Source organism: Poeciliopsis prolifica, unplaced genomic scaffold, assembly GCF_027474105.1.
Source record: "Poeciliopsis prolifica strain line A6 unplaced genomic scaffold, Auburn_PproV2 SCAFFOLD002, whole genome shotgun sequence".
Lineage (NCBI taxonomy): Eukaryota > Metazoa > Chordata > Actinopteri > Cyprinodontiformes > Poeciliidae > Poeciliopsis > Poeciliopsis prolifica.
The window spans coordinates 1,832,501-1,850,197 of NW_026562377.1; the positions used below are offsets into that span (position 1 = coordinate 1,832,501).

Sequence of the window (17,697 nt, forward strand, 5' to 3'; positions counted from 1 at the left end):
TTTTCTTTAATGATGTAAGTTCTTAATAAAGCTAAATAAGTGGGACAGAAAATACTTGAACAGCAGCAGCCGGTATAAGAAGTCATTAAAATTTAAGAGTTAATGACTCAGTTTATTAAAGTCATCAACGTGTAAAATTTGACATCCAGAATGTTTTGTATCTGAACAGATAACAGAGAAGGGAAGCAGCTCTGTAAATAATTAACCAGTTTAATAAAGGCTTCCATTCATCAGCTGCAGTGACAACATTTCTCCTTTTTTAAAGCTCAAACTTCCCTTTTGAATAGTCTGGAAAACAAACACAAGTTTTACGGCAAAGTTTTCTCAGTTGAAAGAAGGAAACTGAGGTTAGACCAACAGAGAGGTGAGAATATCCTCATCTTCAGACTAAAATTGGACTGAGTGGCGCGGAGGAAGTGACCAGAGAAGAAGAGTGAAGGTGTAACTCTGGACTCACCGACAAACTGCTTGGATTTTTAAAATTATACCAATAAAAATGAGTTTCTTACCATTTTGTCTTCTGGGTTTAGTTGTTAGTGTGTGAAGTTTTCCATGTCTGGCAGTAATTCCTTGTTATCCCGGCCGCTGCTGCTGCTGCTGCTCAAACAGCCGTATGACCTGTGAGACTAAACCTGCAGTGAAGGAGGAAATGCTGTGCATGTCAGCGTGGGCAGCTGACTGCAAGCGACACTAAATGATGTCAGCCGAGGGGGTTTCTTTCCTGCCGACCCGAAAACACCCAGAACCACTCAAACCCAACGCTCCAGTCAGGCAAGTGCTTCATTTTACTGTATTTATTAGCACTGAAACGATTAATCGCTTTCATCATGATGAACTAACGGTCAGCTGCTAATTTAGTCATTGATTAATCGTTAACTGATACAGTCTAAAAAATTTCATTCGCTATAAAACAAACTCAGGGAAGTAAATGATATGAAAGGTTCTATATGTTAGAACCTTTCATATCATTGGAAGATGGCTGCCACAGCGTATTTATTAGCGCTGTGGCAGCCATCATTGGAATAACAGACAGATAATTGCTGACTAATTGACATCAGTAACTGACCCAAAAATTTACAAAACTTTTGGTATTCTAGATCCAAAAACCCCTTTTTAGCCCAAACTCTTCAAAGGCAGTTTAATTTCTATTCAATTAATCAATTATTCGTTATCATAATCGATTAATTGTCTGAATAATCAGTTGCAGCTCTTGTACTTTTGCTCAGCAGAAGCAAAGAATCATAAATTAAAGGTAAAGCAGCAAAACTCTGTTTTCTCAGGCGTCGTTTAATTCAATGAAGGATCAAATTCACTGACAGGAAGTTTAAAGCAGAAAAACACAAAACATTTTCTGATCCCGAATGAACAAAACAACATATCCGAGTTTTAAAATCAGCAAAAACAGAAAATAAGCAGATTAACCAAATTTGTATTAAATGATCTTTCAGTTATTTTTATAAGAATTTTGTTTTCCAGATGGAAAGTGTTAATTTAGTTCATTAAAGTGCTGAATCCTCATTTATTAATCAAACTAAATATCTGGAGACATAAACTGAGGCCAGAGCAGCAGGTTGTTGTCCGGTGCTGGAGCGGGGCCCAGTGCAGGGCCCAGTGCAGGGCCCAGTGCAGGGCCCAGTGCAGGGCCCAGTGCTGGAGCGGGGCCCAGTGCAGGGCCCAGTGCAGGGCCCAGTGCAGGGCCCAGTGCGGGGCCCAGTGCTGGAGCGGGGCCCAGTGCAGGGCCCAGTGCTGGAGCGGGGCCCAGTGCAGGGCCCAGTGCAGGGCCCAGTGCAGGGCCCAGTGCGGGGCCCAGTGCTGGAGCGGGGCCCAGTGCAGGGCCCAGTGCAGGGCCCAGTGCGGGGCCCAGTGCTGGAGCGGGGCCCAGTGCAGGGCCCAGTGTGGGGCCCAGAGTGGGACCCGGCTGGGAGGCGTTCTGGTTCACCAGTGGGGGGAAAGCCGGGTTCACCGTCAGCATGAAACCAGGTGGAGGCAGGACAGCAGCAGGGGGCGCTGTAACCGCTGCCGGTAGCGCGGCTGGGACCAAGGGCCACTGGTTTCCAGTAAGCCCCTGCTGATTCCAGGGCATTGAACTGGGAGACACTGGTGGGGAGATGTACGGAGAGCCCCCTGGTGGCTGGGTGGGGAACATGGAGAGGATCTGAGCCGTGGAGAGGACGGCATGTGGAGACTCTGACGGAGAAGAAAAGATCTAAACGTTACTCTGCAAAACCTGCTGGAAACAGAAAAACTTCAGCATTTGGTTTATTTCCACTTAACTTAAAATTTTGTTGTCTCATAAATAATAACTGTTTCTAACAACACAATAATCTATGACTGTAAATAATCCCATTGTTTGTAAAACTGGAACTGCATCTAATTATAGTGCAGTGGATGCCAACCTGTGTTTCCTCCTGTGTTTAAGTCAAAACACCGACATGATAAACACAGATTCTGCTTTTCATTCTGCATAACGAGGTTGTTTTTCTAAATGCAGCATTCCTGCATGACGTTACTGCAGATCAAAGAAAGTAAAGAAATCAGACTGTAAATCAAGGCTATTTTTAAACGGTGTGATGAAGTATTTGGAAAAATGTTTCCTCTGTGCCAACGTGTTACATCTAAAGGTGGCAGAAAGATTCTGCAGACTTCCAAAAGTCAGACAGTTAAAATAAGGACTTTTACAATTTTTGTTTAGATTGAATTAATTTACTCATAATTAAGAAGATGTTCAGATTCCTGATGTCAAAGGGCTACAAATGGCCCCAGGGCCCCAGGTTGGACCCCCCTGGTTCTGACTCACCTGGCTGGCTGACAGGTGGGATGTTACTGGGAGTCAGAGGATCTGTCAGTGGCGGAGAAAATATCTCCATCAGTTCATCACCGGAAGACGCCTGGAAGAAAAACTGTTTATTTTCTTCACTGTGATTCAGGATGTTTTCTTTTCTCTGCACCAAAACATTTCAGTCTGACAAACTTTCAGCTGATAGTTTCTCAGTTCATAGTTTTTATTTATGCATAAACTCAGGAAAGCTGAAAATAATTTCATTGTTTTTGTTAAAAGTGTTTTTGTTGCTGATTCCCTGAACGTCACGTTGTGTGTTTTGTGTTTTATGCACCTGCTGTATTTGTCCTGATGATGATGATGATGATGATGCAGGTGGAGGATGAAGCACATTCTCCAGACCTGCTTCCTGAAACAATTCATCAAATCAATCACAATTACTCCATGATTGAAATAATCGATTAATAAGACAATTTTTTGTGTCTGATTTATCGATTAATCAAACCAATTGATCATTTTCCATAATTCTTAAAATGCTTATTTACCGTTGCTGGAGAAGCCGGATCATCAGTCAGCGTCACTAAAGAGCTATTCTGAAAAAACAAAGACATCTCGGGAATAAACCAACAGTCAGAAACAGAAAGAGGAGAAAGAGGTGAACTGTATTATGTCTGACTCGGCTTGCCGTAGGCTGGTGCTGATGAGACGTTTCCTGTTGCTGACAAACATCCAGGATGTCCAAAATGATTGGATCCGCCTGCAACCCATGAAGCAGATAAAATCACCAAACAATGCAAGACGCAAAACCACGTGACCCATTCTGACCTTTCACCTCCCAGTTCAGATTATTCAGATTATTCAGATTATTCCTAGCCTAATTTGTTTTTTAATAGAGTTTTTAAAATATTAATAATCAATTACACACCCTGCAATTAACCCAATTAGAAAAATAATTATGTCTCATATAATTATTTCAAACAGATTATATAATACATGATAAATTATATGGTTCAAGTACAAAAATCGAGAATAATTTGCAGGAAATTAGCAAATAACTGGAGCCAGATCTCTAACTGGTTTAAAAACTAAATAAAAGATTAAAAATAATAAATGTCTTTGTTGTTGAGTTTATATGTCTATTTATTTTAAAAAATTAGCAGAAATTGGTTTTTGAATTGGAATATTATATTATATTATATTATATTATATTATATTATATTATATTATATTATATTATAATATATTATATTATGTTTATTCAATAATTTTGCAGCAAAAAGAGGTTTTTGAATAGAAAATGTTTCTTTTTTGTCTATTAAAATGCTATTAGTTATGATTTGCTGGAATTGTCAATTCAAATACTTAAAGGAGTCAAACAGTTTTATATGACAGCATCCTGGTTCCATGATGCTCTGCATCGCTGGGCGTGGTCACCTGGTGTCCCGCCTTGATGTAGAACAGGATGAACTCGTCTTCATGTCTGTAGACGTAGGCCAGCGCTCGGGGGTCCGACTTGTCTTTGGTCACCGAACTGATCCTGGATCTGTCGTGGTCGTGAAGCACAGCCTGAAAACAAAACAAAGACAGAAGGTTAGGAACAAGTTCGGCTTCAAAACTACTTCTAGAAACCAGGAAGTTCCAGTTTATACAAGAAAACATCGGAGCTGATGAGACGAGTCAGTGGTTGAACTTTAGCTCCACTGCAAAAACACAAAATGTTACCAATGCATATATTTGCACTAGAAGCTAACTTTAAGTTTTTGCAGTGCAGGTCAAATGCTCGGTTTGAGTCTCTTTACTTGATCACTTATTGTTGGTATGAAGCTACAGGAAGAAGAAAAATCCAATAAAATGCAATGAAAGCAGAGTTTCTTCACCGCAGTCTGAATATTAACACAGAGCTGAAAAACACTGAAAAATGTTTATGGAAGTGATGTCATTTTTACTCTGCAGAGCATTTGTGGGCCATCTGTCTGATCTGCATCAAATATTTCACCCAGGGTGTCCAAAGTGTGGCTCGTGGGCCATTTGTGGTACTTGGAATGATTTTGTGTGGCCTCCAAGAATCATAGAAATTTCAATACAAGTGATCCAGATGGAGTCTTTTTATGTACTAATCAGAATAAAATCATTTGATAGTAATGCACGATATATCGGCACCACTTGATGATATTAATCATCTTTTGACGTATTGATAAATAAAATTGGTCCAACACAAACAACTGATGTTTATTCTGTCTGTTTCTGCTTCAGTTTCTTTTTCAAACGTGTCAAAACTGTATTGAGATATTATATATTGGTAAATATCGGCCATGACAGCGATACTAATATCGAATATTGATATCGGTCCAAATATTGATATCCTTTCTTTTAATCTAACAGGTGAAAAATCCTTCTGAAGTTTTGGATCTATGATGAGTAACGTCTCTTTCTGACTAAACGTAAACATAATTGACTTCTTTGTCAATTAATTGTCGTTGTTATTTTTCAGGCCTGTGAGACGTTTGGATCAAACTGTGAGGAGAGAAAGCGGAACGTGTGTCCTGTCGTTGCTGGATCCGATCCGGCCGGCTCACCCCGGTCCGCTCATCCAACATCTTCAAGCCGCTGGAGGAAATTTTCAGCCAGATCCTCATTTTGTGTTTTCCCTGTTTCCTCGCTGAAACTTCAAATCCCTTCAATACAAACAGGAAAAAAACGGAAAAGGAAAACTGGGATCAGATCAGAAACACAGGAAACCGCAGCAAAGTCATGATGTGAAGGATTTGTGTTGTTTGAACACATTAATGTTTCTCTTTTCAACTGTACAAATATAAATTAATATCATTTTGGATGATTTAATGAAATATTTTATGTTCCTCAACAACCCCAAAAATATAGATTTCTGCTGATAAACTGACTAACTGGGTTATTTAGGGTTCCAGCTATTTTTTTATGTCCATTTTTATATTTTTTTATATTTTATGTGTTTATTTCTACATTATTTAGCCTAAAACTGTTTCAGTTCTGGTTTCCTAAACAACTGAATTATTCTATATTGTATTATATTTTGAGGATTGAGAACAAAACAGTCCCTTGTTCATTTCCAAGTCAATTCAGCATAAAACAGGTTTGTGTCTCACTAGCGCCCCCTAGAGTCAGGAAGCTCTAACCGGCAGTGCAGCAGCTTCCCATTAAAACCACTTTTATAGAACAAAGTGAAATAAAAAGTACTAATTATTCATCTTCCTTTTCAATGTCATTTTCTGATGTTTCTATAAACTGTGAGAGAAACAATGGATTCATTTACTGATTTTAACAGATTACCTTCAGTTTCATCATGGAGTCCAGCAGCATCTTCTCTCCCTGTGGTTCCGGTACCAGGTCCAAGCCGATCAGCTTGGCCTTGTAACGGACCCCGTCCCCTTCCAGCCGGGCCCGGGTGTCCAGAACCGGACCTGACAATCACACAACGACACAAAACCATCAGCAGAAACGAAACGACAAACAGCAAAAGGTTTCCGGCTTTGAAAAGTGCATTAAAATCTAACCTCAGATATGATTTTGTTGAGTTTTTTAATTTATTGACATAAAATATAAACATAGTTTTCACTTTTCCACACATTTGTTGCTCAATTTACTAAGAAAAAATGTCAAATCATCAGATTCTCATTAACTTTTTACAGCGCTGAGCTCAGCATGTCACCAAGTGACTACTTCAGGTGCACTTTTTTATATTCTCATAAAAACATAATCCCCTTGTAATGGTTAACAAATCAGAAGAGGATTTTCTTTCCCTTTGGTGACAAAACGCAGAGGATATTCCAGGCTCAGCAGGACGACTCACTCACCAAATAAACAGATATTAATCAGCTCCACGTAAAAAGAAGCTTCCTCTAGTTAAAAAATAGTTTAAATTGTTTCCAGGTGTTTGTGATGTTCCTAAAACAGCTGGAGGACTTCCAGAAGTACACAAAGCAAAGGAAGAGAAGAAGAAGAAGAAGTCCTTCCTGCTTCTTCCCATCAGGAAAACCATGTTTCCATGTTTAGGACGACTTTGTTCACCAGTTAAAACCATCAAACTGAGACGTTTTCTTTACTGGAAACAAATAAAAGCTGCAATTAATGGAGAAAATGGCAGCTGACTGGAACCAAATCAAGCCTTTATAAAACAGAGTGAAACCAGAGATGTAATATTCTTTGTTTTGGTGCAAATTAATACATTTATTAGCCTTTCGAGCTGATGGTCAGCAGGTTGTTCAACCTGATACTGTTTCAAACTTATGTTTTCTGTTGAGTATTCAGTCGTTATATCCATGATCATATGATGGCTTTTCTACAAATCTGCTCTTATAATGAACCAAAAATGAAAACTATGGAACTGCAAACACAACCAATAAAAACTAAACAATATTTAACTAATCAGGAGAGCAGAAACTGAACTCAAGTAAGAGAAGCAGCAACAGTTCAACATTTCTTTACATAACTAAAAATAAAATGTCCAGACGTTACTGAAGAGTAAAAACGTATTTGGCAAAAAGTCGACTCAAAAACAGAGTAACTAATTAAATTATCAATCATTTAATATTTAACAATTACGTCATCAGATGGACCAAAATATGATGTTAAGTAGAAATGTTGGTATTTTAAAGAGCAAAATGACAATAATTCATATTAATAAAAGAAACACAAATCCAAATCAGTTTCTCTCTGAGAAAACCAATAAAAGTTGAACAGAAACTGCATGTGTGAGTCTGGTGAATTAAAACATGTTTCATTCAGTGGGGAGAGAAACCAGTTGCTCCCCAACTCTGCTCATCAAAACTGATGAAAACCAGCAAAGACGCTCTAAAAGTTATTGAAACTAACTGACAGATAAAAGTCACGACAAATTCAAACTAAACGGTGATGAAAAACTAACAGTTGCACCTCGGTTTCCATCCTGAATCTGCACGGCGCCGTTTGCCTCGCCTGAAGTTCTCCTGAGACAAACTTCAAACTAAACTCTCATACCTCTTGTCAAGTATGGTGGCCAGCCTCTGACAGCCTCTTGGGCCTGAGTGAGACAGCTCCCAGCCGTTTGCACCGCCTCGGTCACAGCGCTTGTTTCCTTGAGGTTCTGCAGAATCCTGGAGGCTTTCAGATGTTTTTCCTGCCCAAAATAGAAACTTCTCACCATCAAGATGCAAGAAAAACCTGAAAATATTTGCGGCTGCAGAGGAGAGGTCCTGCTTTGACTCACCTGCAGGGAATCCATCTTCACTTTGACCCAGCTGCTTGGCCTGTCCCACTGACAGAGCCGCTGGGGGTCAAAGGTCAGGCTGCAGACTCACTGGTGATATATTAACATCCGCTGGGAGGCCCACATGCATGGGAACGTTTTCAGCAGAACGAAGAGGCAGCAACAGGGAGGATCTCCCTCAATGGTGACCTAAGGTCACGCATTTCCCTCGACGGTCGGCTGTTTGGTGGCATTTCCTAAAATAAACCAATTACAACCAGAAAAAACAAACCAAAACGATCAGAGCGTCTGCAAAATACTGACAACAATACTTAAAAAACCTACATCTACACAGCGTGTTATTTTCTTTATGACGTCAAGTTATGTAAGGTGAACATTGATATATAATAAACACATAAAGGGAAAACATTTTATGATGTAATTCAGTGTCTTCAATAAACCAAAGCAATTAAAACAGTTTAAAATGGTGTCATTGAAACTAAGTGTCATTTTTACATCTTCAAGAAGTTTTTAAAAAAATCACACTTTCCATATGACATCACTCTACTGGGAACTTTGTTCCCGTCAGCCATCTTGGTAGGCATGGGCTATGGTGTTGCTAGAACAACAACAAACAAGCTAATAGCGACCAAACTGATCATTATTTCTTTTCTGAGCACAAAACATGTTTTTGAAGACGTTTTTCAGGCTAAGCCAAGCTTTCAGCCTGGAAGTTTTCAGGTTGTTTCTGAACAGCCTAACGAGTTCAGATCATCTTCCAGACTACAGCAAACATCTGAATAACTTGTAGAGATGAGTAATTGTTGTGCTGATGCTGTTTGGTTGTTTAGAAACAAAACCCCTAAAGATTTACAAACCTGCGTAAATCTACAGTTCTCTGATTTTCCCATTGTTCTGTCCAACAACTCCAACCAAATATCAGCAAAACTCTTTATGTTGGCAAAGAAACCCCAGCAGCTGCAGCCCATCACACAGACACGTCAACAGGCCTCATCCTGGTTAAGCTATATGACACCCAACAACCTTCAAAACATTTAATTATGACCCTTTGAGACAATCAACCACATATTTACATTTGACCCTCATGTTATTCTAAAATCCACATATGTTAAAGTCAGGGCTCTCCTGCATTCCTGTCAGAAATAATCGGGGCTTTTGGTCGGCTCTATGGTCAAAGTTCCTGTGGGAAATCCAGAAGGAAGTCTGGTTTCACTCCAAAACGTTTTGTTTTAGTAAACTACAGCGTTGCTATTATGCTGAAACTAATGGAGAAGACCAGGTCAAGTAGATCCTGATAGAAGGCAGCAGCCGCATTTCCTCAGAAAGGATGAATCTCTGAAATTCAGGAGGGAAATGATGCAGCAGCATCTGCAGCGGAGCACCGTGACTCACCATGAGGAAGACAACGATCAATTAAAACTCAGAGGGTTTGTTCATCAGGCTAATCAAAAATAAAATAAAGCCTCAGATCAAAACCTTCTGAATTTAACTGTTTTTGTTTCAGATTTGATTAAATTCTTGTCATCTCTTAGTTTAACCGTTAAATCTTTTTTAATACAAACGATTATTTTTTAATTTTGGGTTTGTATTTTCCCCTAAAAAAAAAAACTCTACTTTTTGTATATTTGTAATCAATTATAAACACATTTTATCTTCATCACTGGTTTTCTCTGAATTTGATGACAGAATTACAGCCACTTTTTCTCGGACCTGCACTGAAATCCAGTGAATACAGAAATGGTATTCAATAACTAACTAATCTTCAATAAGTTTAATTACTATTTTAATAGTGAACATCTACAAATAAAATAAAATAAATCTGATTGAAACTACGCCTAAAAGGCATTAAATGCCTTCATATATAAGCAATTTAAATGTAATTAATTTTTATCCAAAAATATACATTAAATCACTATTAAATAACATTTTTACAAAATTAAATTCTCTCATATCAATATTTTTATGAAAAAAACATCTCTTACCTCACTGTGTGCGTTTTCATCCCTGAGGTCCGCCATTTTGGATTGTGAAGTATCAGTTTGTGTCTGAATCTGGCATGAGGTCACATGACCTCGATATTGGCCCCGCCCCCTTTAAATGACTCCAGTCATGATTGGCAGCCATTTTATTTACAGCTTGTGAAATTTCTGTATCGTTTCAGTGCCGAGTTGTTGCATTAAAACAGAATTAATGAGAAAGTTGAAAACATGATATAGTCTAAAGTATGTGTGTTTCATTCTTTCACAGATAAATGAACTTAAATCATATTTTGTTCTCAATCCAAATGGTTAAAATGACCTAACAGCTTGAACTCCTCTGCAGACCCCACACATCCTGGACACAAACCGTTCAGACTTTAACATTCAGATCGACACTGCAGGACATTTTTTATACTGTCATAACTGTCATTTTTTCTTTATCTTTCTTTTAAATATCTGCAAATACATCTTTATTTTGTTCCCACTAAAGCTTTGGTGTCCAGACTGTTTGCCTGCCTAAAAATGCAAAAATGAGTTTGTAATTTTCTTATTTTTTCCAGTTATTAAATATAAAATGTCTCCTCAAAAGAAAAACAGACAATTTCAAATTGATTTGGGGCATCACTTTTGTTTGCTAAATTTTCATCCATCTTGACTTGAAGTCACAGTTTAATCACAGTCTTTAATGGAGAAAACATGACTCCTCCACCGTTTCCGTCTGAAAAGGTTGCAATGCGCAAGCGATGCATTTTCTCCAATAAATATTTGCATACCAGGTCTCTTGTGACATGGAGCTTAGCGCAGCAGAGCGCTTTCTGTTTGCAGGAAAAATGTTCTCAAGCACTGCGGCTCACTTGTTGCAACGGGAAGCGTTTCATCTCAGATTAGGAGCAACTTTTCTCAGATCTCTTTAAAATTGGGGGGAATCTAATAAAGTTAAAATAATACACAAAAAAGCAGAATATCAGATCAGGGCAGCAGATTTGGTGGAGCAGCAGAGACTTTAGTATCCCGGGAAAATTAAACAGGAGATTTAATGAACAGAAAAGGAGGTCAGAAGAAGGTCAGGGACTGCTGTCATCGCAGCGTTCACGAGGTTTCAAGTTTCCTTTTAACAAGAACAGTGAAGGGTGGCGGTAAGAGGAAGATTTCCCAGCACCGACAACAATATTGAGGAAATAAAAACATGCATTAAGGAGCTAATCTCTCAAAGGACAGATGGCCCTGTTGTTAAGCAGCTGCAGGTCATTTTATCTGACTCCCTGTGCAAAATATTATACAACTTAACTCACAGTTAAGTTGTATAATATGTATATTATATTGTATATTATTATTTCTTCAGATTATTTGCATCATTGGAACAATATATGAAAATCCTGAGTATGAAGGAAATGCATGACTAAAAGTGTTATTTTTGGGTTATGTCCAGAGTCCTGTCAGATGTAAATTAATGGCCAAACGTCATGTGAGATCTGTTCAAAAATAAACAACCAGCGCTTCCCTGATTGGTCCCTAAAGTATCGTAAAACTCCAGGCTCTGCAGCTCCGTGTCAACAACAACTGAAGACCCAGCAGAGAAACAGCAACATGAAAGCTTCCCTCTGCAGATCAAACGTCGGCCTGATGATGCTGGAAAATGTGATCCCACTAACTGTTAGTTGGCGATGATTTTCAGACTAAATGTTTAATTTAACAATCCAGACAATGGATTTCACCTGTTTGCTCTGTAACGCATTTTGATTCATGTGTTACATCTACAGCCGGGACTTTAACAAGTTCATTTTCACTAATTAACTACATATTTTGTGACCCATTAGGTCATTTTTACACAACTTAATGACTTATAAAAGGCTGGAATCTTTGTGTTTGCTGCTCGTTTCTGGTTCATATCAGACGTTCATTCAACAATGTAGAAACAAAAAGCGTTTTTGAATTAAAAATGTTGTTTAGTTTGTTGACCTTAAATTAAAATGTAATTCATGAATTACTGACCCTGCAATTAAAAAGCTGAAAAATGTTCATCAAATCCCACCACTAGATATGCAGGTTTATTTTTTCACAGCAAAAAGTCAAAATATTTCTGCAGCTTTTTTAATTGACAGTTATTCATAAGGAATCAACTGAAAAGTCAAACTGGGGGGAATTTAAGAGTTTGAAGCAGAAAATAATAAATAAATCAAAGAATCCAAGTTTAACTACAATAGAGAAGTTTCTCTTCATAAAATATACAAATGAAAAAAGAATATTCATTATTATAATTAAGTTGTGTGATTTGCACCGTTTGGAGAGAGAGACTCACAAAGAGCAGAAGAAGAAGAAGCTCAGATCCATGTTAGGAAACTGGAGAGGAGAACATTCTGAAAAACAACTGTCTAGATTATTTTATTGTTTCTTAATTAGCATAAACACAAAATAAGATGCTGTTCATTTTTAGAATGTTTTCTTTTTTACTGTACAGAAACATTTAGTCCTAAAACACTGCAGATAACAGGCTGCTGCTCTGCTTACCCTCAGTATAACATCATTTTAAATGCATTGCATATATCAACCTTTAGCACCTTCAGTATAGAGACATGTAAAGACTCTTGCAGAAACACAGGAACTGCTGCGAGTTTTATTCATCATTTGCAACTCTTGTGTTTGAGTTCATAGAGTTCCTCTGCAACACAATCATATGAAGTTTATCTACGCAGATTAGTGGGAAAGTCTTACTATAATAAATACCCAGTGATGTGCAGCGCAGGTGTCGTATCTGAATCCAGCTGTTTGGCAGCTGCAGGTAATCAGTTAGATTTACTCTTGGCACAAACACCTGAAGCTGCTTGGACAGTAAAACAATAAATTACAACAGCAACCAGGCAACATCCAGACCCAACCATGAAGGACTGAACTGTGTTAAGAGAAGAAGAAATAAAAACTCTGAATCCCAGAATGCACTGTGATGATGTGACATCATGGATGCTCTTAGATCCTCTTTCCTCTCACTAAATTGTGTAAAATATGATCCAACAATCTTTCAAACTTGTGTCTGAAATTGGTAAAAACTAAATGCGCTGCTAATGCTAAAGCTAAAGTAGCCATTTTTGTTTGTGAACTGGTTGTTTTGAACACGTTCCAATTGTTATTAGTTTAAAACCAATTTGGTCTCATCCCAAGTCTTGGTTTTCAAACATTTATATTCAAATAATTTGCATCATTTTTATTGGTCCTTTTTATTGCTGCACCTGCACCTTAGCTTTTTTATTCTTTAGTTTTAGTTTAGTTGAGTGTCACCAGCAAAATGAGTTGGTTTCAACAGGAAGTTGAGGTATTTATATTAATACATTTATATATTTTCGTGTGAAGTTTATATTTTCTTTGCTCTTTGTGCAGCATGTAGTTCTTCTTCTGTTGCTATTTATTATCTTTGCCATCAGGCATTTATGTAACAAAAACTGGCACTAAAACTATTTCCTGATAATCACATAGAGTCCTGTGAACTTTAGTAAACAACTGCTTCGGACTATTTGTCATTTAAAACCAAACCAAACCTTTGTTGCACAACACAGTTAATTATTCAGCATCACTTTGAGGTCAATAAGCACATAAATCAGATTGGGTTTTTTGTGAACCACCCAACACCCCAGTGGGACTTTCTGGTGGTTTTCTGTAGAAGAGAACAGCGACATGATGAGTAATGAACGGCCAGAGTCACTTTTAGCTGCTGAGACCTTCAGAGAATTATGAAGTCATGCTTTGAAACCAACAGGGGGCAACCAACATCTGCCCCATAACAGCTGTTCACACTTCATATCTGGAGTTGTGATCGAATATGTTTGGCATCAAATATACAGATTTTTTCCTCGGTTCCACAGAAAGTCACAAAGACTTGTCACACCACCAAAACCAAAGCTGTAAATATTACCAGTGAGAAAACAAGAAGCTATTCATCCAAATCTTATCTTTTATTCTTACATAGAAAGGAGTGAGTTACAGATTTAGCAATGATCTTTGATTAAATGGGTTTATTTAATGCATAAGCACAACTTGCATATAACAAATCAAAGTAAGTTTACGTCTTAAAGGCTCCTCTGGTAGATTTTTTTTATTCATAGTTGGAAAAAGTACTAAAATCTGTTTAAAAAAATATGAAGAATCAGAGTTTGCCTGTTTACACAAAGACAAAATTTCACTTTGATTCTATTTTGGTTTCAATGCAGATATACTTTGATTATACATTTCTAAATTTGCAGGTTTAATAAAGAAGGATTGTACATTTTTTTAAGCAATGAGAGGTCAGATGTCTTGTAAATCTCTTAAACGACTTTACAACACCGCATTGCCACTGATCCGACTTGATTAATTCACCCTCAGATTTAATTAAAGTTTCAGCTTCCACAGAAACTGGAGTCACAAGTAAATATTGTTTTACCAAATGCGGTAAACCGGTCATAGCATTTCTTAGGAGTATAAGTCACAGGAACTCCACAGCCTGAAGTCCACGGAAACATTCAATCATTGTTTCAACAGAATTATAAAGAACGTTCGAATAACAAGGTTCTGGTGGCCTTCACAGGAGCTACATGTAGCAACACACGTAGGCTACATGTAGCAACACATGTAGGCTACATGTAGCAACACATGTAGGCTACATGTAGCAACACACATAGGCTACATGTAGCAACACACATAGGCTACATGTAGCAACACACATAGGCTACATGTAGCAACACAAACGTAGACTATATGTAGCAACACACGTAGGCTACATGTAGCAACACACGTAGGCTACATGTAGCAACACACACGTAGGCTACATGTAGCAACACACGTAGGCGACATGTAGCAACACACGTAGGCTACATGTAGCAACACACGTAGGCTACATGTAGCAACACACGTAGGCTACATGTAGCAACACATAGGCTACATGTAGCAACACACACATAGGCTACATATAGCAACACACGTAGGCTACATGTAGCAACACACGTAGGCTACATGTAGCAACACACGTAGGCTACATGTAGCAACACACACGTAAGCTACATGTAGCAACACACACATAGGCTACATATAGCAACACACGTAGGCTACATGTAGCAACACACACGTAGGCTACATGTAGCAACACATGTAGGCTACATGTAGCAACACAACGTAGACTATATGTAGCAACACACGTAGGCTACATGTAGCAACACACGTAGGCTACATGTAGCAACACACGTAGGCTACATGTAGCAACACACGTAGGCTACATGTAGCAACACATAGGCTACATGTAGCAACACACACGTAGGCTACATCTAGCAACACACATAGGCTACATGTAGCAACACACACATAGGCTACATGTAGCAACACACGTAGGCTACATGTAGCAACACACACGTCGGCTACATGTAGCAACACACGTAGGCTACATGTAGCAACACACGTAGGCTACATGTAGCAACACACGTAGGCTACATGTAGCAACACACACGTGGCTACATGTAGCAACACACACGTAGGCTACATGTAGCAACACACGTAGGCTACATGTAGCAACACACACGTAGGCTACATGTAGCAACACACGTAGGCGACATGTAGCAACACACACGTAGGCTACATGTAGCAACACACGTAGGCTACATGTAGCAACACACACATAGGCTACATGTAGCAACACACGTAGGCTACATGTAGCAACACACACGTAGGCTACATGTAGCAACACACGTAGGCTACATGTAGCAACACACGTAGGCTACATGTAGCAACACACATGTAGGCTACATGTAGCAACACATGTAGGCTACATGTAGCAACATACGTAGGCTACATGTAGCAACACACGTAGGCTACATGTAGCAACACACACATAGGCTACATGTAGCAACATACGTAGGCTACATGTAGCAACACACGTAGGCTACATGTAGCAACACATAGGCTACATGTAGCAACACACACGTAGGCTACATCTAGCAACACACATAGGCTACATGTAGCAACACACATAGGCTACATGTAGCAACACACGTAGGCTACATGTAGCAACACACACATAGGCTACATGTAGCAACACACACGTGGCTACATGTAGCAACACACGTAGGCTACATGTAGCAACACACGTAGGCTACATGTAGCAACACACACGTGGCTACATGTAGCAACACACACGTAGGCTACATGTAGCAACACACACGTAGGCTACATGTAGCAACATACGTAGGCTACATGTAGCAACACACGTAGGCTACATGTAGCAACACATGTAGGCTACATGTAGCAACACATGTAGGCTACATGTAGCAACACACATAGGCTACATGTAGCAACACACATAGGCTACATGTAGCAACACACACATAGGCTACATGTAGCAACACACGTAGGCTACATGTAGCAACACACGTAGGCTACATGTAGCAACACACATAGGCTACATGTAGCAACACACATAGGCTACATGTAGCAACACACGTAGGCTACATGTAGCAACACACACATAGGCTACATGTAGCAACACACACGTAGGCTACATGTAGCAACACACGTAGGCTACATGTAGCAACACACGTAGGCTACATGTAGCAACACACACATAGGCTACATGTCCATTTTAGCTAGGGCATAAAAGCTTCATTAGCTGTGCTAGTTTTGTTAGTGCGACAGTAGTGCAGTACTTACTACAGTAAATATCACTGAGTCACTAAACAAAGGTGGGCAGAGTTCTCCAAAAGGATGATCTAGTAATAGCTGTGATGTAGTTTTATTGTTTTGACGCGTGAACGATGGGGAAGCTAGCTTGTGGCTTGTGGTTATAGTAACTCCATAGTAACTGCCTGCTAGTGGGTATTCATTCCCTGACAAAGTTCACGGGAGACTGACGTCATGTGAGAAATGTGTTTTCCTACTTTGAATCACTCTGGTTTATTATGTATTTACTCATTATATTATTATTTACTAGGTTGTCTTAGCTGCTCGACTTTTCCTTAAAAATCTAAAAGTTAGTATGATTTATAATCATTCAGTGACTGAATGGATCCGATACATCACAACAGAATTCCCAGGACTGGAATTGATTTTAGTTTCTGCTCCTCTTCCAGCATCATGTGGGGATTTCACCCCATCACACTTTAAGATTTCATATTTCTTTGGTATTGATTGTCATCTTTATTTAATCCACTTCTGTTGATAAAGCGCCCATTCTCTAGAAATCTCAAGACAAATAGATTCATTTCAGGTCCATTTAGACATTCAGTTTGATCCAGATTTAGTTTTAATTGCGTTTACATGCAATTACAGACACTTAATCTCAGTTAGATTGAGCACATTTGCATGAAAGTACGCTGCTTAAACTAAATTGTTCAAATAAATGTCTTCCTGCCTTCTGGTCCCGTTTTGCATAACCTCCGTGTCACTCTGGATTCCTGCCTTCTCATTTCAAGACCCAAGAGAGATTTTCTTGACTCACTTCCAGGAAACAGAGGAGTTCATTAGTTCAGTTGTTCCTCCTAACTCTGAAATCCCCCCAGACAAATCAAACACTGATAACCCTTTTCCTTCATTCTGCCTGCAAAATAATCATATAAAAACTAAGAAACCTTAAAGAATCAGAGGCTGCTGCATTAGTTCAAGCAGCAATTATCACATCGGGGGATTAAACTTATTTATAAAGTTACAGATTGAGAAAAAGACTTTTCATCATGCTGCTCATACATTTATAAATATTATCATTCCAG

At 38.8% G+C, this 17,697-nt stretch overlaps 2 protein-coding genes across 3 annotated transcripts in view; both read right to left on the bottom strand.

The window, feature by feature from the left end:
* The window catches only part of si:ch73-40i7.2 (FYN-binding protein 1), a 17,942-nt gene extending 17,289 nt beyond the window's left edge, over positions 1 to 653 (bottom strand). Inside the window, exon 1 of the mRNA XM_055055156.1 lies at positions 510 to 653. Within this exon, the coding sequence (XP_054911131.1) occupies positions 510 to 512 (3 nt within the window). The 5' untranslated portion in view covers positions 513 to 653. The remainder of the gene's footprint in view (positions 1 to 509) is intronic.
* A 614-nt stretch (positions 654 to 1,267) lies between these two features.
* LOC129375833 (skin secretory protein xP2-like) lies at positions 1,268 to 8,078 on the bottom strand. 2 transcript variants are annotated; one of them, XM_055055176.1, is made up of 10 exons: positions 8,001 to 8,078; positions 7,772 to 7,910; positions 6,086 to 6,216; positions 5,356 to 5,454; positions 4,214 to 4,345; positions 3,465 to 3,536; positions 3,325 to 3,372; positions 3,114 to 3,188; positions 2,798 to 2,888; positions 1,268 to 2,187 (listed from the first exon to the last, which is right to left on the bottom strand). In XM_055055176.1, the coding sequence occupies exons 1-10, from the start codon at positions 8,013 to 8,015 to the stop codon at positions 1,532 to 1,534; spliced, it is 1,458 nt and encodes a 485-aa protein (XP_054911151.1). In that variant the 5' UTR covers positions 8,016 to 8,078; the 3' UTR covers positions 1,268 to 1,531. The 2 variants fall into 2 exon arrangements, with proteins under 2 accessions (XP_054911151.1, XP_054911142.1); XM_055055167.1 differs by having other exon boundaries at positions 3,456 to 3,536.
* Between the last annotated feature and the right edge of the window lie 9,619 nt (positions 8,079 to 17,697).